General features: G+C 35.0%; 1 protein-coding gene across 1 annotated transcript; it reads right to left on the bottom strand.

The window, feature by feature from the left end:
- Positions 1-1,598: 1,598 nt before the first annotated feature.
- LOC125818182 (xanthine dehydrogenase 1-like) lies at positions 1,599-22,074 on the bottom strand. The gene is given in 15 exon segments (XM_049497722.1): positions 1,599-2,092; positions 2,321-2,494; positions 3,007-3,243; positions 4,756-4,890; positions 5,383-5,544; positions 5,809-5,828; positions 5,831-6,029; positions 6,160-6,444; positions 6,966-7,205; positions 7,986-8,300; positions 8,431-8,673; positions 9,255-10,763; positions 11,049-11,157; positions 11,995-12,094; positions 21,929-22,074. Coding segments are annotated over 15 exon segments (4,065 nt in total). The 5' UTR covers positions 22,023-22,074; the 3' UTR covers positions 1,599-1,849.
- Between the last annotated feature and the right edge of the window lie 691 nt (positions 22,075-22,765).

Genomic DNA, 22,765 nt, shown 5'->3' with positions numbered 1-22,765 from the left:
TAAAATATTATAAAATATCTAAGAAATGAAATATTAAATAGTACTTATATCCAGAGGCGTATCTAGAGGGGGTGCCGTGGGTTCACGTGAACCCATGCTCTCCTCTCTAGATCATATATAGTAGTGTTATATTTTTAAAAAAATATTTAAATATAGATGTGTGAACCCATGTTCAAAGTATCATATAAAAATGCGATGATGATTGGGTGGACTTCTCTAAGTGAGAGATAGAAATTTAAATCTTATATCTATCTTGTTTCTTTGAGTAACACTTTTCCAAGTGGTTATCAGTTACACTTTTGTCGTTTCAACTAATTTTTCTTTTGTTTTTTCCTTTATTCTTTCAAAAATTTCAAGTGTATTACATTGAGAATTCTTAAAAAATTTAGCATTGTAAAATTTTTATATAATTAAATCAAATGTGTATATTAAAATTTAAAACTAGTAGTATTATATATTTTGGATCTATAATTTTTATACTTTAATGATTCATATTACAAACTAAAAGTCAAATCGATCAAATTTATATTAGAGATACATTTTTTCGTAATCGTGCACCCATCTAGCCGAGATCCTGGATACGCCTCTGCTTATATCATATTTAGATAATTCATTTGTCAATCAAAATAGAAGACAAAAAATGATTCTTTCAATTCTAACAAAAATAAAAAAAGGTCCATAGAAGGTTTTTGATTGTTTTGGAAACATTTATTTATTATTGAAATTTAATACATTAGATATATGGGTTACTAATAGGGATTTTAAAACGTCATAATTTCTGGTGTTGACCGTAAGTTCATTCCTTTTAAAAAAATTTCCTTAATATACTTTGTATAAGCATTTAGTATATGAAACTAATTAAAATATATTTTCCATGTTATTTCTTTTGTTTTTTTTAAATATATTTTTAGACAGATAGTTATGGGATGGGAGCCATAATTAATTTATAATTTCAAAATATAGGTATGAATCATACACATGTAATTTTGTATATGAAGATTCTGCTGAAAATTGTGTAAAGAATTGTGTAAAGGTAAAATTTTGAATTAATGTAATCAATATTTGATTTTGTGATGTATATTTACGATAATGAAATTACTTAACATAGCCAGTCTCCAATTACAATAAAGGAATTACTCAATCTAGCAATCGAAATGACTTAAGAACATGTATCAATGATATCATCTCTATAATATATTAGGTGAGATATATTTAATTACATGTTCTTACCTCATTTTAAAAAAAAACCGCATGTTCCTAGTAAAAAATTACTATTTTTTTATCTTAATAATAAATACGATATCCATGCATTTTTACTGCAAAAACAACTCATTCTATAGTAATTCATATCCATTTTGCATATTATTCTTTCATGATTATTATTTAATGCATACTATATTATACAAGTCGATATATACGTTGCGACGCGTGTTTTTCCAACTCAACATTATCAAATGTCACATAAGTTCGGTCAATGGTCAGAGAGATTTAAAATATTGTGTTCTAATGAGTTTAGGGATTTAGTTGACAAATTGATAAGTAGGAAGGTCCAACTTACAAACGTAGCCAAGTACATGGCTCTCCCAGGTCATTTTGCATATATAAAAACACACTACCCAAGATAATGATAATTAACTCTTCGAAAGTAAGTTTTTCACGTAAAAGTTCTTGAAATGTACAACATTTTTGTAGGGTCATTTCTTCCATTCATATATTACAAGTGTTCGAAACAGTAATGAAGCATCTTTATTACACGTTATTATAAAGTGTTGCATAATGTCACGGGAAAATGTAAAGAAGACATCATATGAAGCTCTAAGAACTTCACTTATTCAGTACAGTTCAACCATCAAACACTTAGCTTTGGGCAAAAATCAGAATCCACAACTAGTCTTGTAAATTCATCGGTGCAAGCCATTCGAATACGCTCTGGAGTGGCTGGATTATCAAGAGGGAACCAGTCGTTGTAACCAGATTCCATCCTTGCAGATTTTATGGCATTCTTGATGGCGAAAAAGACAGATGATGCAAGAAAGAAGGGTGGTTCCCCTACTGCTTTAGAAAAATGGATAGCCTTGGCGTTTGGGGCATTCTGTTGGTAAATGTCAAGCAGATTGTTAAAGGCGAAGTCAAGATATGGTGTGCAGATGCATATGGACTTGCAAATAAAAATAGGAATTATATTATTGATAAGCCGAAAATTTATTCAAGAATAAAGAAACAACAATATAGTAGTTCAAGTACAACTGTACTAGGATTATAAGCAGTTAAAGAAATGGTGCATAGCAGCTCATTGATTGGAGATAGCAGTGAAACTTACTTTCAAAAGAGAGACATTAAATTTGGAAGGCACATCATTCAAAGTTGGAATCTTGTAACTTCCAGGTCCAGATGTGAATAAGTATCCAGGTGAAATCCACTTGTGTGCTTTATCGCCCCATTTCAGCTCTTCTAATGCAAACCATCCCAGACCCTGTAGAAAACCTCCTTCTACCTGCATCAAGTGTATAAGGAGTATGCACGAATGTTAGCAAAACTCCATTTCAGATTGAAAGATGCAAAGATCCTGTGAGATAGTGGTTCTAGTTCTATCTAAATATAGACAAAACTGCAAAGAGGGAGGTAATGGCGTTCTACAAAATGTATCCAAGTCATCTTTGTAGCTATCAGAATAAAATGCAGATCTGATAATCCCTGTCAAGCTCAGTACAAACAAATGGAGACCTTCTCTAATTCCAGGAAAGGGAGGTAGGCTTTAGAAATCGGATCTCTGTTCTTTTTTCTTGTTTACCATTCAAAATGGAGATTACTCCTACATTACCCACACGTTGATAGATCTGAAAAAAGCCACAACTTGCAGCTTCTATCATCAATCACTTCAGCATTTACTAATCGATGGTATACTTTTAAATTCATATAGTTAAATTATTTCATCAAGCAGACCAGTTAAACAAATGACAAAAATCAAAATGTATACATAAACTGTACAGAGAGAAGAACAATGACCTGTCCAACATCAATCGCTGGATTGAGGGAGAACCCAACATCTACGAGAAGATCTGCTCGCCTAGTATGGAAATTGCCTGTCAATGTGTCGATTTCAACTTCGGAAAATGAAGCACCACTGGTGTAGTACCTAAATACATTGCCTTTTCCAGATTTCCAATCAAAGCCAATATCAGGTGTAACGAAGAACCCATGAGCAGAAAGGTCTACTCTCTCCATGTAGCACGCATTGACAAGCTGATAGTTAATCAAAGACAAGACATGTGGTTAGTGGTCAATGTTCCTTTTTTATCATCATGATTCATGACAGAGCTGTAGAAGAAGGCAGTGCGAATTTCAGAGTCAACTTTTGAGGTAGAAACACAATTTAAGTCCAGATAAATAAAGAATTATGTTCTGATGATGAAGGGGAGATATAAAAAACATGCATAATAATCCATCGGGGCTTGGTAATAATACACAAGAACATGGCATATAAAGAAATTTTACTATTTGCGCCAGAAGCTTTATTGGAAAATGAAATATACCAGAAAATCCTTATGCTCCATTACCAAAAATCTTTCATGGTATAGAATTGTGAATTCCTAGTTTGTCCTCTTTTTCAAGAAATTTCAATTTGAGTTCCTGATAGAGAAATGGATTTTTGTACTTCTTTTTCTGGACTACTTTGGACTGTTCATCCTTGAGCTGAGGGTCTATCGGATTTCGGACTCTCTACCTCAAGGTAGTACACTCTACCCCTCCCCAGACCCCACTATGGGACTACACTGGGTATGTTGTTGTAGTATAGAGCAATGGATTTTGGGCCTAACTCAATCCCAAAAGTTAGCTCATGAGATGAGGATTGTCCAAGACCATACAAAGAGACCAATTTTTCCTCATCCCACCAAAGTGGAACTCAACAGTTCCCAAGAAAATAATGGGATATACTCTATCTTTTTAATTCTTTACTGCCTACTAAACTAAAACTTTAAGCAACTAAACAACAAGACTGCTGGCATTACTAAAGCTAATTAAATTGCTCGCGCTCCAGATGTCTAGCCCTGGGCATGCGGAGGTGTGAAGAGTCCCATATCGATAATGGGAAGGGAATTTAGACTCTTGCATGGTCTTGGGCAATCCTCAACTCTTGAGATAAGCTAGGCCCAAGGTCCATTTATTTAACAGTTGGCAAAGGCACATCTTAACCTTTTTGAGTTTTTGCAAGTCAGAAGGGGGATGTCACATCTTTGCATCCACTGCTTAAGAAGTGTTACGCTGTGAACTGCCGATAAGGAGGTTACTGTATCTGTGTCAAGAAACCAGGAGGAGACATTGTAGGGTAGGGACAATTAAATAATTTGAAGGTGGAAGGAAGGTGTGTTAGGGCATATGCATATATCGCTCTCTATCTGAAAGATGATGTCAGAGTACGTCTTAAACATAGGAAGATCAAGCAAAATGGAGAAAAAGAAGACTAGGAAACAGAAACTAAACAGACAATACAATAAGGTTGATCACAAGCCACAACTGATTTGACAACAGCCTCCATGTTTTCTCTTTAATTTAATATTATTTATTGTACCTATTAGGCCATTAAATTAAAGAGATTTGCAAGAAATTCTTATTTATAATTTCCTCTCATCCTTGTCCAAGAATAAGTCATCAACATATTTTCAATGACAGACAGAGAAATAAACCGGAATAGAAATGAAATAACATAAACTCAAAATTGAAAAGATCATTTAAAATCCAGGACAAAAGGAGAACCTCTGCAAAAGAGCTGAAGTTATTCTTGGATGCAATAGGTTCCATCCGTGCTTTTAGTTGCTCACATGCATCCAGTACTGCAGCTCCATACAGGTCAGAACTTACAGAAGCAGCTGTTGCCGAGGCATTTGGAACCTGGATTGGCGAAAAAGCCGATGAGACAAGCAATAATTTTCATAAAGTGAATAACAAAAATGGCATGCATGATGCAACACAAGGATTTTGAATAAAATTTGATGTGCTATGAAGAATTTCCCGCCCCTCTCCCTATCCAAGGAACAAATCATCTTTGATCCAAGGAAGATCAATTTTACCTTCTCTGAAGATAGTTATTATATATATACTTTAAAATTTTCAGGTTGCCAGTAAAGGCAGTGGCAAAGCTCAATATCTACAGAAACTGAATAAAATTTAGAATATGTTCAAGTTCTTAATATCGGTTATTCAACTTCTTGTTTAGTTCATTATCTCTCATCGCCATCTAGCACATTCCTAGCTCTTTCTCTCATCACAGCATAATTTTAGAATCAAAATAAGTGTTAAGTCACATGATTCCCAGTTTCTTCACCAATAGAAAATTAGAAGCTTCAAACGATGCTATACTGTTATTTGTCTCACACCCAATACCTTGTCAGTACTTGTCTCTGAAATGAACACTGCATTTAGAGGGATATTAAAGGAAGATGCAGCAATCTGGGCAAGCTTTGTATGCAAACCTTGGCCCATCTCCACACCCCCATGAGTGACTAACACAGTTCCATCTGTGTAAACTTGAACAAGAGCACCTGCCTGTAGTGAATCAGTCAGTGAATAACCAACCAACATAGATATTTGGGATTATACTTTATCATAAAATAAATATATGAAAAACTCAGCATCGAGCAAAGTAGTGTTTACGAAGAACCGGAGACAATAGCTTGGGTTGGTCAGCAAACCTTTGCTGAAAGCAGTGTCCAGATAAAATAAAGGCAATATAATTGATATCCTCATTTACACAAAGGAACAGGGACCTATGTGGGAATTCTAGGTTGTACAGCAAAGACACCAACTTACCTGGTTAACAAACTTCGTGTGAAAGATATCCCAAGGTTGGTTGGCACCATGGCAATACCTCGCTTTTTCCATCGATTATGTCGATTGAAATTTTCAACTTCTTTTTGAGCATTAATGAAGTCACAAGAAGATTTCAATTCATTCCAGACTCTCCCCAAGGTGCAGTCTTCAACTTTCTGACCATAATATAAGATTGATCCTTTACTGACAAAATTCATTTCCTGGTGAAAAAGAGAAACAATTTATATATATGACCTGTGAGACTAAAGAAAGCAAGGGACAATGAAGCAGCTGACATGCATCTCATAGGAAGAAAGACTAGTTAGAAAATCATCCGAAGCACATGCATACCCTTATTTCTTCAGGGATTTTGTTAACTTCCATGCCAATCCTCTCTATCCAATTCTCAACCATTAACATAACCTGTGGGGCCCCGAATCCTCTAAAAGCTGTATTACTAGGAAGATTAGTGAGGCAGACATTTCCATAAACCCTCATATTTGGTATGTCATACGCATTGTTCCCTTGGAGCATAGCACCTTCAAGTACAGTAAGTGATAGATCTAGAGAATTTCCACCATTATTGTAGATACTAAGATCAAAGGCAAGCACCTTCCCCTCATTTGTAAAACCAACCTAAAAATAAGAAAAGAGTAGTCAAATTATTCCTCCAATCCAAAAAAAAAAAATGCTACTTCCTCCATTTCATTTTATGTGAGCCAGTTTGACTGTGCACGCAGTTTAAGAAAGACAAACTTTTGAAACTAGTGGACTGAAACACGCCATGACATATGCATGGCTATAAAATCATGTCATTGAGGGTAAAATGAGAAGTTTAAAGTTAAATTATTTCCAAAAAATGCCTAAAGAACTCTCATCTGTTTATGTTGCTCAGCAGTTCAATGTCTTTCGGTAAATTGGAAGGAATACATATTCGTCCATCACAACATATATGACACACTCAAATAACAAAAAATTGTTCACCAGATACTAGTACACAAATTCAAATTTAAACTACAATATCATGTGTTTCCCAGAAACTCTTGAGAATAAATACCGCAGATGTGAATGAGTTGAACAAGCTTTCCCATGCCATACAAATGTTGCATGGAATGGGTCTAGCTGTGTATAACATGATCACAAACTCATCTACTTACCTTGTACTTTCCGAAAAAGCTATGCCGCTGCCCAGTTATCTTCATGTCTATATCCCTATCCAGAATGAGTTTCACTGGACGATCCAACAGGTATGATGGAACAGCAACTGCAGCAGCAAGGAAAGCAGATCTACTCTCCTTGCCTCCAAATCCACCACCTATCCTTTTAGTCTTGCAAACCACTTTTGACATCGGAAGACCAAGAACGTGAGAAACATACTCCTGGTGCTTCTGAGGAGCCTGCAAAATAGACAATGAATCTGTCACCAAATTTTCAGCAGAGATATTAAATTACAGGGATGTAGCATTTTAAGCTGGTTTCAACCTAATTCATATGTCGAACCAAACCAGGCTTACAGCATAATAATGATCTGTAGAATTCTAAACAAACTTAAGGAACTAACTAAGATTGAAGTCAAAGAGCACACTCATGACTATTTCTAATCTGACAATGCCAAACTTAGATAATTATAATCGATCACACATATATATCATGCGAGTGTGAGAAGCAAAATTATGCAGAGCAAAATGATGAACTTTAGCAAGGAGCTATGCTATTTATAGTTAAAGATAGGTTTTGCATGATTTTTTACTTTGCGTAAAAAGGTAAAGACTAGCAGTACAGAATAAGCATTTTAAGATGCATATCATGGTAAAATGTGTGCCATTTGGGACTTTCAAGAATACAAAAATATGCAGTGTATATTCTTGTGTTTTCTAACATACATTAACATCTAGTGCTCTTTGGAAATAATAGCAATTTATTAACTGAAATTGACTTCCATGACAGGATTGAAGCTTTATGGAGAAGAAATGGCTGTCAATTCAATGGCCGATGGATAGCAATTACACTTATTACCGCCTTTTTAAAGGGATTATTAAAAATTACATGTAACCAAGCAAACAACAGATGTTATGGGGAAAAAAATAAACGAAGAACCCAACACCACAATTGATGTCCTATAAACCAAAATATACTTGACAAACCATGAGAAAATAACTAGATTTCTGTTGAAGTACCTGGGTAGATGAGAGCATGTGCACCTCATTCCCACTATCCACTGTCCATATTAAAGTGCCCTGAGGCTCCAAATAAAAATGTTCCTGACCACCTACCCTAACTTCTCCTTCTATAATATGGTCACATTGACCTGATTGAAAACACTGTTCAACATCACCCATATTCAGACGCCTTTCCGCGTTAGGATGATAACTGTTAGCCTGTATAGCATCCTCTATTGATAAAACTGCAGGTAGCTCTTCATACTCAACTTGAACTTTTCTAGCAGCAAGTTTTGCATTTTCATGTGTGTCAGCTACAACAACTCCGATAACCTACAAAATATTAGTATTCACCCAGAAAATAATAGGCCCAAGGTCCATTTCTTTAACATGAATATTAATCTATATTAGGGTATAGATATATTTAATCATGGAAATAACATCTCAAAGCATGGTGTCATACCTGACCCACACAAGTGACAAACTCCGTGGCAAAAACTTCTTCATCAGCAACAATTGCTCCAATTTTGTTGTTACTAGGTACATCTTTAGCCAAAAATATTCCAGCAAATCCAGGAGAGGACTTGGCACCCGAATCGTCTATTGAAAGTATACGAGCATGAGGTTTTTCGCTCAATACCAAAGAAGCATGCAAACAATTGGGTGGCGTTGGCCCATCATCAAGATATTCTGCTTCTCCAGATACCTGAAAATGGTCACGTTTTCCAGCAAAAATATTAAGTGGTGATTTGGGACAAACATAGCAGATGAAGGACAACTATTTTATCAGAATGTCAGTTCCAGAATAGACAAACAATTTCAAAGTTCGTACACTATAGACATCACGATTATAGTAAAAGTTTCCTTCCCAGAAGGAAGAGTTATACCAAAGCAAAGTTAGAAGCAACAAACGGACCCAAAGTTGTTGGTAATTATTAATAAAGTAATACAAAAATCCATTTACTTATTGGATCCACGAATATTAAAGTGCACCAATGGTGTTTATCGATAGAAATATGCTCCTACACAAGCCAGAAAACAAATAAAATGGGAAAAAGCTAAAACGTGAAACCACTACCCCAAACGCTAAATGTCTTAGTAGGCATTTTGCCATAGATTCCAAATATTTCATTTTTTTGGAATTTATGGAGTTGTGTTTGATTATACTTTTTGTAAAGAATAGTTAGTCTAATGTTCAGGCTAGATGTACTTAAATTCAACTTCAATAGTGAAAAATGAGTTAAAAATAGGTTATAAGTTCTTTTATCAAGTTATGAACATTGTTACCTGAAGCCTTGATGAAAGATGAGCCTCAGGGGAACCCACAGAATTACCCTGCTTCTTAATCTCAAAATCCTGAACTGAACCAACGTATGGTCGAAGAGATGAATCTACAGCTGAAATATGTGAAGCTGGAACTTTCTCAATAAATGATGGTTGTCCATCCATTTGATGACAAACCCACAAGAAAAATTTGAAGAAGAAACTAAACGTTAATGATTTTCGGAATTCAACCATCCCACCCGGTGCATCTTCCTTCAGCACAATTTCCTCCCCTAAAATTTTCAAAGCACCATGCAACAGCTCCTTGTTCCAATTTTTCCCCACTAAAAAATGACTAGTTTTTGATGCAGCAAATGAAAATGGAGCGACCCCACCATACACAATCAAAGCATCTGAAACTACCCATTTCCGGTGCTTTTCTTCAAGGCAGACACGCATCCCAGCATTCACGATGGCAAAATCATCATCTCTCCTATGAGATTGCTTAAATTCTTTCACAAATTCAAATGGCCTGTTCCAAGGCAATGATACTGACAGTAAAATTTCACTACTTCTGAGATCCACTTTAGAATCGCCCTTGAAGAAATTTTTAGCCAAACATGTTCTGACATTTCCTTCACAGTCCATTATACAAAACTTTGCTCCTGCTGCTATCCAAAGAGGGTTCAAATCCGATATTGGGCTTGCAGTGCAGATATTCCCGCCAACCGATGCAACGTTCCGTATTTGTGTTCCACCAAACCACTTTATCTGGTCAATGAGAGCTCGACATGATGATGTTTCATACTCAGGACGCTCGTCTCTTACCTTCTTTAATACATCCACGAGCAGTGACAATTTCACTGCAGCACCTATTTCTAAGCTGCAATCCTCAACTCGTATATGGTTAAGTTCAGGAACATGTGCAACAGATATTAATACAGGACAGTGAATTCTTTTAAGCCTGACTTCAATTCCCACCTCTGTATTTCCAACAACTAACTTGGCATCTGGAAATCTTGCTTTTAGATCCAACACATGTTGAAGTTTTAAAGGCCTGTGCCACTTTAGTCCATCTGATCCAGTCAAACTTAAATAAGTCAATTTCCTTAATAAAAGTTCAGGAGGGAAAATAAGTTCTTTGCTGGTGTATGTGGTTCCATCAGTCTCATTGTGAAATGGCTTCCAGCCACAGCAATTGCTTAAATTTTTCTCGATCCTTTCTTCCTCACTACTTCCAGCCTGCGGCCCACATGAACAAGGCTTACCCGTTGAAGGACAGATAAACTCACCAGTGCTAATGCCTTGTAAAGATGTTTTGGTGTACAATGCATTGTTAGTTTTTGCGAATACTCGAAATGCATCAATAATTGGCCTATAACCAGTACATCGACATAAATTTCCTGCAAGGTTTTCTTCAATTTGCTCTTCTGTAGGCGGTTCTTTAGATGATCGTAGCAATGCATACATGGACATCACGAAACCAGGAGTACAGAATCCACATTGTGAGCCATGCAAGCGGGCAAATGATTCCTTTAGGATGTAGTGGACATAGCAGGAGAGTCAGAATAAATGTTGCATAAGGAAATATTTCCATCGAGTTAGATTTCTCACATGGTCACTCAAGTAATAGTTATTATTTCAGAAAGTCACTTTCTTTGTTGAAAAAATTGTAATCAAGAAGAAAAGTGGTTTTATGAGATAATAACAACTATTAATTGAGTGACCATATGAGAAATCAACCCTATTTCCATCAATAAATTATGTAGAAAAACCATGTGAAGAAAAACAGGGGACATATGAAACCAACTATGTTACCTGAATTGGATGCAATCCAACTTTGTTGCTCCCGATTCCCTCCACTGTGATGACATGCATCCCTTCCACAGAATATAGAGGAGCCAAGCATGCATTTATTGCATGGTGCCTATAGAGAAATTATAACATGAGAAACCAAATATGATTTATGTAAAATTTAGTGTTGGTCATATACTAACTCAATTGAAGAGATGTACCCCAGGCTAACCAAATCAAGTAGACTTTATGTTTACCAAATTATTGCCAATATGAGTATTACATTATGCTTTTTATCTCTTCACTATCCATGTTCACCATTAGTTTCTCTTACTACGTCTAACTGCATCCGCCGCAGACTCATATTCCACGTCCTAAGAGAACTTCTTGCAAAGTAAGCAAAGGTATTAAAATTAGCACCTAAGGATGTGGCCTAGTGGTCAATAAAGTGGGTTAAAAACCATGAGATCTAAAGTTTGAAATCCCAATGTTGACCAAAAAAAAAGCTAGATGATTTCTTCTCATCTATTCAAGTCTTGGTAGACAAAGTTACCCGATACCTGTGTTGGTGGAAGGTAGCGGGTACCCCGTTAAATTAGTTGATGCACACGCAAATTGGCCATGACACCAAGGATATACGAAAATGGTATTAAAGTCCAATGTACTAACAATATTACAACAAGCTCGTGTTCCTGGATACAAGAATGAAGACATCTTGCACATAATTTGTCATTTCAAGTTTTGGTAGTAGGTCTCTTTTTATTGGTGGTGGGTGTTTTCTTAAGGGAAGGGGGTTTATATACCAGCCCCAAACCTTCAATAGTATTAATGAGAAACAAGAAAGTGTATTCATTTTTCAAGAAAGCAGTTGCAGAAATCATTGCTACCCATTTAGTCATGCATACACCCACGCCCAAGCACAAAAGGGACAACAGAGACTTAAAAGAGACATAGATAGAAAGAAACTCACACGCATTTCTTCGAATTCGGATCAAAATAAGAAACCATGACAGTGCATGCCCCACAGCCACCTTGACCACAGCCTAGCTTGGTTCCTGTCAGGCCTATCTCTGTACGGCCAAAGAAAGAGCAACTTCAGAGAAACCACCAGAATGGAACAGAGAGAGATCATAGAAATCCAGATCAATTATCTGAACAGAAATAGAAACTACAAATTCCTGAAGAGGCTGGCAGAAAATATAGGCTAAGAGGTGTAGTGAGTTCCGACGACAAGGAAAAAACATATCCATTCAAAATTATGGATCCAACAACTCGAAAATGGACACACAGTGTATAAGTGCGGGTTGTTTAACTTACTATTACTAAAGGGAAAATACAAATACATTGATAACTAAACCAGCAAGCCACAAACACTAAAGAACATGGAGATAGAATTATATAGATAATATTTGATTCTAATAGATAGAAAAGTAGGAAAAGGAAGAAACTGGTTATTCAAATTTTGAAATATATGTATTAAACGATAAAGAAGGTCATAAGATTAGAGCATAAGCAATTTATGTAGTCAAAAGTAAAACTACAGAAAATTTAATTACTTACACATGCACTGAGATGAATGCGTCAATTTTTATGAAATTATAAAGAGAGTGAGAGAGATGAGAGAAGAATAAAAGACTGAACATTTGGACAAGAGAGGACACTGCGGCAAAGAAATGAGCATCAAAAGAAATTATAAACACTAGAACCATGAAGATTTACTAAAGCAGCATCCACATATCAGATATTATTGACATCTATAGATGCATGTAATGGGACATTCAACTATGCTCAAATCAAGAAGCTACAAGGACTTCTTTGTTAGAAAGTGGTTTGGACATTTAAACACAGATCAGATAATATATGTACACTATTGATCTGAAACATAACCTCATGCTTTTCGGTAAAGATGAAGATTTAATTGGAAAACAAAACAGCATGTTTTTGTTTCCTTTGTTTTTTTAAACCGAGAAATCCCCGAGGGTCTGCGGCACACAGTTCGAAACTCAGAATAGGCCTGCCACTTAACTTCTTTTTTCCTTATATTCCATAGCTATGCGTGAGTGGAACTTTGCAGCCCTAACCATGCATATTTTAAGAACCAACTGCAGAAAGCTAGATTACAAAAGCTGCATTACAGTGATGCAGAGGATTGCAGTTCCAAAACGAATTCTCTCCAAAGGTTAGATTGTACAGAAGAGAGTGATTTCCACTCAGTTCATGAATATTTCCTATCTATAATGATTTTTTTTCATTAAATTATTTCTCTTTTTGCAGCATTAAACTATGTCTTTAGTTCTGTCAAGCAAACTTAAAATCCCTTCTAGGCCAGTGAAGTTACAGAATATCCAGAAACCTGAAAATATACTATATGAATAGTTGCAGATTAAAGATAGATGAATCCTTTAAGGAGTTAGATTTACACTTTAACATAAATCTCCCAAATGAACATGTTCATTAGAGTCAAATAAATACAGGAACTCACAGCTACCCACTTGAACTTGACATAAGCCAGGTAAATCCTTTGACAAAAAAAAATTATACTATTAAAAAAGAGTGTTTGGCTCCGCTGCTACTCAGCTCCTGATATGTGCCAATTAATAAATAAATCATTAGTTCGGTTAGTGGTCATGTGAGTTGCACGTGCTAGTTGTTAGTCGGTTAACACTGTAGCCCAGTTAGTTATAACTAACTATGGGAGTCTGTTTTAATTCACGTGTATAAATAGGAGATCAAACTCAATTGTAAAGGTATCCAATTGTAAAAGATCAATAACAGTTCTCTCTCTTTCTCTTCTCAATTCCTTTGTTCTACTGAACCAGATGTTCAAGAGCAATTAGTTAACTTGCTCTTTAGGCATAGTTCGATTTCTTTCCCAATTTATCGGTACGCATCATTGGTATCAGAGCAAGTGATTCTCTGATCTGTAACAATGGGAGATCACAATACTCGGATGCAGGAGTTGCACAAGGAAGTTGACAGTCTCAAACACTCCATGGAAGGTGTAACCAGCTCTGTTGCAGAGATTCGACAATCAGTGGATGCTAGTGTGGCTCAAGCCATGGACGAATTTCGAAGGTTGTTCGCGACGTCTATGAACAACAATGGAGGTACCAGACCAGCAGCTGAAGGAGTTCCTAGAGATGGAAATAGATCGGGAAATTATCAGTTGCCAACTCGTAACTATCAGATGGATTTCCCTAAATTTGATGGACATGGGTTGAGGGAATGGATTTACCGATGTGAACAGTTCTTCGATGTAGACGAAACTCCAGATGACTCAAGGGTTAAGTTGGCATCTTGCAATTTCGAGGGTAAGGCACTCCAATGGCACCAATCTTATATGAAGCACAGAATTTCCAGGGAATGGCCACGATGAACTGAGTATGTCGGAAGCCTCTTTGCCAGGTTAGGAGCTGAATTATTTGACGATCCAATGGGTGATTTCAAGGATTTGAGACAGGTAACCTCTGTTCAAGACTATGTTGATCTTTTTGATGAACTGCTCACTAGGGTTGAATTATCAGAAGACCAGATTGCTAGTTGCTTTGTTAGGGGATTGAAACCAGAAATTGGTTTACTTGTTAAGATGCTCGCACCAAGGTCACTAGCTAAAGCAGTTAACCTAGCTAGAATACAGGAACAAACACCAGTTGTCCAAAAGCAAGTGTTTTCTGAACCATTAATACTTTCCAATCCCAGAAATATACATAGATTTGCTGCTACTAACTCTTATTTTTCCTATGGATCCAACCAACCAACGAAGCATACCCCAACTACTTCTAAATTTCAAAACCCCACCTTGGCCAACAACCCAAAGCCTCAACTTAAACATGTCAAATTGTTGTCACCAGCTGAAATGGAGGAAAGAAGGAGTAAGGGTCTGTGGTTTAACTGTGATGAAAAATACAGTTATGGTCATGTTTGTAAGAAAAAGAGAACTATTCTACATGGAAGTAGAAGAAGGAGAAGGACAACCCAAAGAAATTGAGGATGATATAATGGTAGACCCTGCTGAATTTTTTACCATGATTAGTCAAGGCCTAGAGACTGATAATGAAGGGGCCATTTTACCTCATGTATATGTACATGCTATGAATGGATCCCATGATTTAGAACCATGCAAGTTACTGTGTCGGTGAAGGGCAAGGCAGTGCATATGTTGATTGATACGGGCAGCACACACAATTTCCTTGACTTGAATACAACAAAGAAGTTGGGGTGTGTGATGACAGCTATCTCACATTTTTTTGTATCGGTTGCTGATGGCAAGAAAATCCTGAGCAATTATGTGTGCAAGAAACTAGCTTGGAAAATGCAAGGGGTTTCATTTGATTCTAATATGTTAGTTTTGCCTATTGGTAGATGCAACATGGTTTTGGGAATTCAGTGGTTGATAACATTAGGAGACATAATGTGGAATTTCAGAAGGCTAAAAATGGAGTTCATTATTATCGGCCGCAAAATTTCCTTAAGAGGAATACAACCTGCTGCAGTAAAGATGGTTCATCAGGACAACATGGACAAGTTGCTAGCAAAACCAGCAGAGCTTTGTATGATTTCGTTTGGGGTTTATAAAGAGGAGGAAAATGGCAGCATGTTATCAATTGAGGCAGTTCCAAACAGTGATATAGAATGGGTTAATGATCTGGAGTGCATCTTAGAGGAATATAGTGATTTGTTCGAGGTTCCCAAAAACCTACCACCATCTAGACTCCATGATCACAAGATTATATTGCAAGATAGGACATCTCCTATAAACATTAGACCATACAGATATTCTACAGTACAAAATGATGAAATTGAGAAGATGGTGGAGGACATGCTTCACTCGGAGGTAATTAGGCATAGTACCAGTCCTTACTCCTTACCTATTGTCATGGTGAAGAAAAAAAATAGTACTTGGAGAATGTGTGTAGACTATAGAGAACTGAATAGCCATATTGTGAAAGATAAATTCCCTATTCCAGTGATTGAAGAGTTATTGGATGAACTTCATGGTGCTAAGTATTTTTCTAAATTGGATTCAAGATCTGGCTACCATCAGATTAGGATGTTTGAATCTGATATCCCAAAAACTGCATTTAGAACACATCAAGGACATTATGAATTTATGGTCATGCCTTTTGGCTTAACCAATGCCCCTTCCATATTTCAGAGCCTCATGAACTAGATTTTTCAACCACATCTCAGAAAATTCATACTTGTATTTTTTGATGATATTCTAGTCTATAGCCAAAGCTGGAATGCTCACATGTCTCACTTAAGGGAAACTTTCAGGATATTGAGATCCCATGTGTTGTTTGTGAAGAAGAGCAAATATGCCTTTGGTGCTAAGCAGATTGACTACCTAGGCCATATTATTTTTGAATCAGGAGCAATTACGGATATCCATAAGGTGGAAGCAGTGTTGAATTGGCCTCAACCAATTACTCTTAAGGCCTTGAGGGGGTTCCTTGGCCTTGCTGGTTACTATAGAAAATTTATACAGGGTTTTGGGATCACTGCTAGACCTCTTTATGATCTCCTTAAGAAGCGCACTTTTCATTGGAATCCTACAGCTTCTACAACCTTTGAAGAACTGAAAGTTGCCATCACCTTAGCACATGTGTTGGCCCTCCCAAATTTTCCAAGAGCTTTGTGGTAGAAACGAATGCATCTGGAGGAGGGATTGGAGTTGTGTTACTTCAAGACAATAGACCAATTGCTTTTTTTAGTCAAGGGTTATGTGCAAATAATCAAGCATTATCAGTCTATGAGAGAGAGTTACTTGCATTGGTATCTGCAGTACAGAAATGGAGACCATACTTCTTGGGCAGACAATTTGTGATTAAGACTGATCACCATAGCCTAAAGTACTTGTTAGAACAAAGAATTACTACACCAAGTCAGCAGAAGTGGTTGATTAAGCTTCTTGGCTATGACTATTCAATTGCTTATAAGAAAGGGAAAGATAATGTGGTAGCCGATGCCCTTTCAAGGAAGGATGATCTAGTTCAGCTCAACAGTATCTCTGGAGTGGAGTCTCAACTATTAGAAGCAGTCAAGGCTTATTGGTCACAGGACCCTTCCTTACAGAAGTTGATCAATCAAATTCAGCGAGCAGGAGGTCATAAGCCCTATTTTAAGTTTCATGTTGGGCTGTTAAGTAGGAATGGCAAGATAATAGTAGACTATGTCCCTACTCTGAAGAAAGACATGATGGATTTCTATCACACCAGTTCTAGAGGTGGTCATTCAGGCATGAGGGCGACTCTACAAAGATTAAAGTAGGATTTCTACTGGAAGGGAATGAAACCTAATGTTTATTCATTCGTTAGGCACTGTGAGGTTTGTCAACAGTGTAAAGGTGAAAATGTTGCATACTCTGGCCTACTACAACCTTTGCATATTCCTGATAAGGTGTGGCAAGATATTTCCATGGACTTCATTCAGGGTCTTTCTAATGTTGCATGCAAGGAAGCTATTTTTGTGGTGGTTGATAGACTGAGTAAAGCTGCCCACTTCATGGCCCTAAAACATCCTTACATAGCTTTAGAGGTAGCTCAGTTGTTTATGGATGGGGTGTTCAAACTTCATGGCATGCCCAAAACAATTGTATCTGACAAGAGATGTTGTGTTCACTAGCAAATTTTGGAAGGAGTTGTTTCGACTGCAGAATGTGTCTCTTCTCACTTCGACTGCCTACCACCCACAAACTGATGGCCAAACTGAAGTGGTTAACAAGTGTTTAGAAGGGTATCTGAGATGTATGACTTTTGATAAGCCTAAAAAGTGGCCTCAATGGTTCTCACTGGTTGAATGGTGGTACAACACCACATTTCACACCTCTATAAACTTAACCCCCTATGAGGTGGTTTATGGACAGAAACCACCACCCCTTCTCCCGTACATGGCATTTGAATCTAAGTTGGATCTAGTGGATAGAAGTCTACAAGCTAGGGAGTCTACTTTAAGGAGTCTCAAGTCTCATTTGGTAAGAGCTCAGAACAGAATGAAAACACAAGCTGATAAAAGAAGGACTAAAAGGGAGTATGCAGTAGGAGATTAGGTATATGTGAAGTTACAACCATACAGACAAGTATCATTGAAAGCTCACACCTTCCAGAAGTTGGCTGCAAAGTTTTTTGGACCTTTTCAAATCATAGCAAAAGTGGGTTCTATTGCTTATACTCTCGAATTACCCCCTAATGCTAAAGTCCATCCTACTTTCCACAACTCTCAGCTCAAGAGGAAGTTGGGCGACCACACTGCTTCTGTTGTTCTGCCTTTGGTTTGCTCAGATGATGGACATGTGTTGCTAGCACCAGAAGCTATTCTTGACAGGCGACTGATCAACCAACATGGCAAACTACTTACTAAATTGTTGATCAAGGGGTTTGACACGGCTGAAGAAGACAGTACCTGGGAGGATTACCAATCATTCATTCAACAATTTCCTTCTTTTCATCCTTGAGGACAATGATGGTCTCAAGGGGGAAGTATTGATATGTGCCAATTAATAAATAAATCATTAGTTCGGTTAGTGGTCATGTGAGTTGCACGTGCTAGTTGTTAGTCGGTTAACGCTGTAGCCTAGTTAGTTATAACTAACTATGGGAGTCTGTTTTTAGTTCACGTGTATAAATAGGAGATCAAACCCAATTGTAAAGGTATCCAATTGTAAAAGATCAGTTCTCTCTCTTTCTCTTCTCAATTCCTCTGTTCTACTGAACCAGTTGTTCAAGAGCAATTAGTTAACTTGCTCTTTAGGCTTAGTTCGATTTCTTTCCCAATTTATCGGTATGCATCAGCTCCACAAGAGTTGAATGCCTGAATAGTAACATAATGTATTGTATTTATGAATTGCTCACCTAAGATCTTCCAATTTATTGGTTGATTACATGGTATCAGAAAATGGCTTCATCTTGTTTTGGATCTGTTACGAAAGAGGTCATTCTGTGTCACCGCAACCGTAGGAGGAGACGGAGTAACTTTTTCGGCAGAACCAGTTTTCTTAGGCGCGCCACCCATCCAGTTCACGTGTCCATCAAAAGCCGGCACGTGTTCCAACTAAATTATTTAGGCCTTCATTCCCGGCGTGTGCTCGTCATTCCGGCGCATATATATTATTTTTTTTTTTATTTGAAAATTAATGTATTAACTTTTTATTTTTAACTTTTCAGGTGATAAATTATTTATATTCAAAATAAAAAGGCTACTTTTTAATTGTTATATAAAATAAAATCAAACAAACAAATTCAAAAAAAAAGCTATATTTTTTAAATTGTTATATAAAATTAAAATCAAATGAATAAATTAAAATAGAAAAAGTACTAATTTATATATATGATTGTTCGGTGCTTTCTCTCATTTTTACTAATTAGAATTAGATACTAAATTTTCTTTATTTTGAATTGAAGATTAGTTCTCATATTGCTTAAGTCAATTTATATTTTATTCTGATTATATTTGTTGATGATGAGTTTTTGTGTTGTTTAAAATTATATATATATTTGAGAAAATGATTGAAATTGTGGTTCTTATGTCTTCTAATAAAATAATTTTAATTTCGATAAAAAAAAAAGTGTGCTAAATTTTCACAATTCAAAAATTAAAAAATCTATTTCAATTACTTCTTTTTTGTGTTTTTAGAAAAACATGTTTTATCTCCTTTTTTATTAAATTAGTTATTGATTCTAGTATCACATATCACATGATGGATAATTCTAATACATTTTTTATCACATAGAGTATATTTTCCTATAGCGATAACTTATTATTCAATCTATAATATTATGAATTTTGAAATTATCAAATCAACTACCTTGTCATCTCTAATACGTCTATCAAAATTGATTTTTAATTTGATGTATGTTAGTGAGCTTATAAGAAACGTTGACTATTATATCTCTTCTTTTTTTTAATTATTGTCTATTTAGCAATTTAAAGATTAATATAGTTATTGATAAAGGACATATATCTAATGATTTTTACATTCATGATTAATATTGGAAGCATCGATTGGTTGTCTACTTTAGTATTGTATCTCTATTGAGGTACATGTCAATTGGAACATTCTTTTCTTTACACATGTTGAAGAAATTTTGTCCCGGTTTTTTTTAGAATTGTTTCTTTATTAAATTGAGAGTCTTGTCAATTTATAAATATCATTGTAGCTCGATATGTCCAAGGATTAAGTAGGTGTATCGACTTTTAAGTTAGTTTATTTTGATGTTTGGAAATCATGTTATGTCTTTTTTAAAATTTAACATAAGTTTTTTGTTAAACTTATAGATGAGTTCTCTCAAATGACTTGAATATATTTTATGAAAAGTTACTTTGAAATGTTTACTTATTTTTATAATTTTTGTGTTGAAGTCGAAACTCAACTCAATACATCAGTGTGTATATTATAAGAAGGGACAATACTAAAAAATATTTGTCAGAGTTGTTTCAATCCTAGATGAGACAATATTGTACTTTTCATCCATGTTCATGTGTTGATACACCTTCTCAAAATGAAGTTGTTGGTAGAAAGATAAATATGTAACCGAAATGCGTTATTTATATGTCCCGTTTTACAAATATGTAATATTTCCTTCGTTTAAATTTATTTGACTTATTTTGAATTGACTCAAAGTTTAAGAAAATAATGAAACACTTTTGAATATTATAATTTTAAATTACAGATATATCAAATGTACTAAAATATTCTTTAATCATTTGTGATCTTAAATTTTGTCATATAAAAATTAAAACTAATTTTCTTAACAAATTATTCTTTTAAAAGTGAATTAAAAAATAAGCCAAACACTAATGAATTAACTAATTTCACAAATGCACCCATATAAATATGATAATATAGGAATAGCAGTGCATAACTCATTTTGCATATTTGAAGTGCTATGCCTAGTAATATTAAATAACTCAATTATGTACTAGAGATATAATTCAATTGGCAAGGCTGAATTAGATGTCATAAAAGTAGCGCAAGAAATTATAATTTGCCTAATTTATTTAAATCTGGGGTAATTATTTTTCGCTCATTTAATTATTCGGTTCAATTTATTAAAGTTTAGGTTGATATCTAGTTCAAATTAATCAATAAAAAATTAAATTGTTTTTTTTTAAAAAAAAAAACTATCTCACCCTATCTAACTCTCTGCTTCTAATTTATTTTATTTTATACTTTTCTCATTTTGTGTTAGATATGTACATATATTTTTAGGAAAATATTCTTTTTACTTGTGTACTAAATATAATAGAAATAAAAATTGTTTTAAAAAAGTCTTGCGGCAAGTAAAAAATACTTTTCTACAAATGTATGTATATATCTAACACAAACGAGAAAAAAAAATGAAAGCGAAGAGTTAAGTGAGGTGGGATAGAATTTTGTTTAAAAAAAATTAAAATAGTATCTAAATTATTATTGAACGAGGTACAGTGAGAGGAAATAGTGTGGCCATCTTTTTAAATAAAAGAGATAGTGTAGTACACACCATGAGGAGAGTGTAATAAAAAAGAGAGACATGTTTCTCAAACTAATAAGTAATAATTAAGATATGATACTCAAAAAAAAAGGATAGTTTAAGTATGTTTTGGCAACTTATCTCTTCATTTTAAGCGGGTTAAGAACTAGATCGATCGGATACATAAAGTAGTCCTAAATAAATTCACATATTGATTTTAATTTTTTAATAATACTTATTTTTCTAAAAATTTAGAGTTGTCACGACATTAACTAAATATAAAAATTTATTTCCTTCTAAATTGATCATAATGCTAATTGCTAACTAAACAAAATTAAATGACTTCTGATCGATCAAACAAAATCGAGTGACTTTAATAGACGACACTACTAGTTCAATCACAACCATTATGATTTCATAAAAATGAGTAGATCATACTATATACCATAAACTAACCTCTAAGATACTCAAGAAGTGTCAAATGGGCTAATCCATCAAACAACACTTGACGAACTCCATTAACATACAAAATTGCTTCCTTTGACTCCATGAAAATTTGTTTAGCTTTGATGATGATTGAAGGAGACAAAGGATAGTGCTATCTAGGTTTATTATTTTATAGAGGAGCCATAATCATTGTACAAGGGAAAAGAAGTAATTTTGTCGATTATAAAAGTATTATTTAAATTGTTCACGCAATAATATCATTTATATTTTTTTACTGGCGAAGCTAGTAGAATAAAGGGTGATCAATTGAATATCCTTCATCAGAAAGTACAATTTGTATATGAAAAAAATATAATATATATGTAGGTCAATTAAAACGGAAAGAGCAAATGTTATTCATTGTTTACTCAATAATGCTGCTTATATTTCTATTTTATTACTTAATTAATGTATATATACGACAGCCATGGGCCCATAATATTGACAAAGGCAGAATAAAAAGTACTGTAATTTAACAATATTTTTAACGTGTTCACTTAATAATGCTATATATATTTCTATTCTATAGAAGAGTTGTAATTAAGGGTGAAAAAGCAATTTTATTTCATTATAAAAAGAATTATGATCGAGGATATAATTTAGGTAGGAGGTTATAAATGATACATATTAAGATGAAAGGCTAGTTAGTTAATTGAGGAGTAAATCGCAATTTACACCTCTAAATTCTAATGTATACTCTCTTTTGTAAGTTGTAACCTACCCCTTATTTTATCATTTTAATAATATCCAGCCTAATCTTCATAGTTCTTTGCAAAATTATAAAAGGTTGCATTTTCGATTATTTAT

This window comes from Solanum verrucosum, unplaced genomic scaffold, assembly GCF_900185275.1.
Source record: "Solanum verrucosum unplaced genomic scaffold, falcon-dt-bn FXZP01000253.1, whole genome shotgun sequence".
Taxonomy (NCBI): domain Eukaryota; kingdom Viridiplantae; phylum Streptophyta; class Magnoliopsida; order Solanales; family Solanaceae; genus Solanum; species Solanum verrucosum.
Note: the sequence above shows the minus strand (reverse complement) of the source record. Positions and strands in the feature narration are given on the sequence as shown.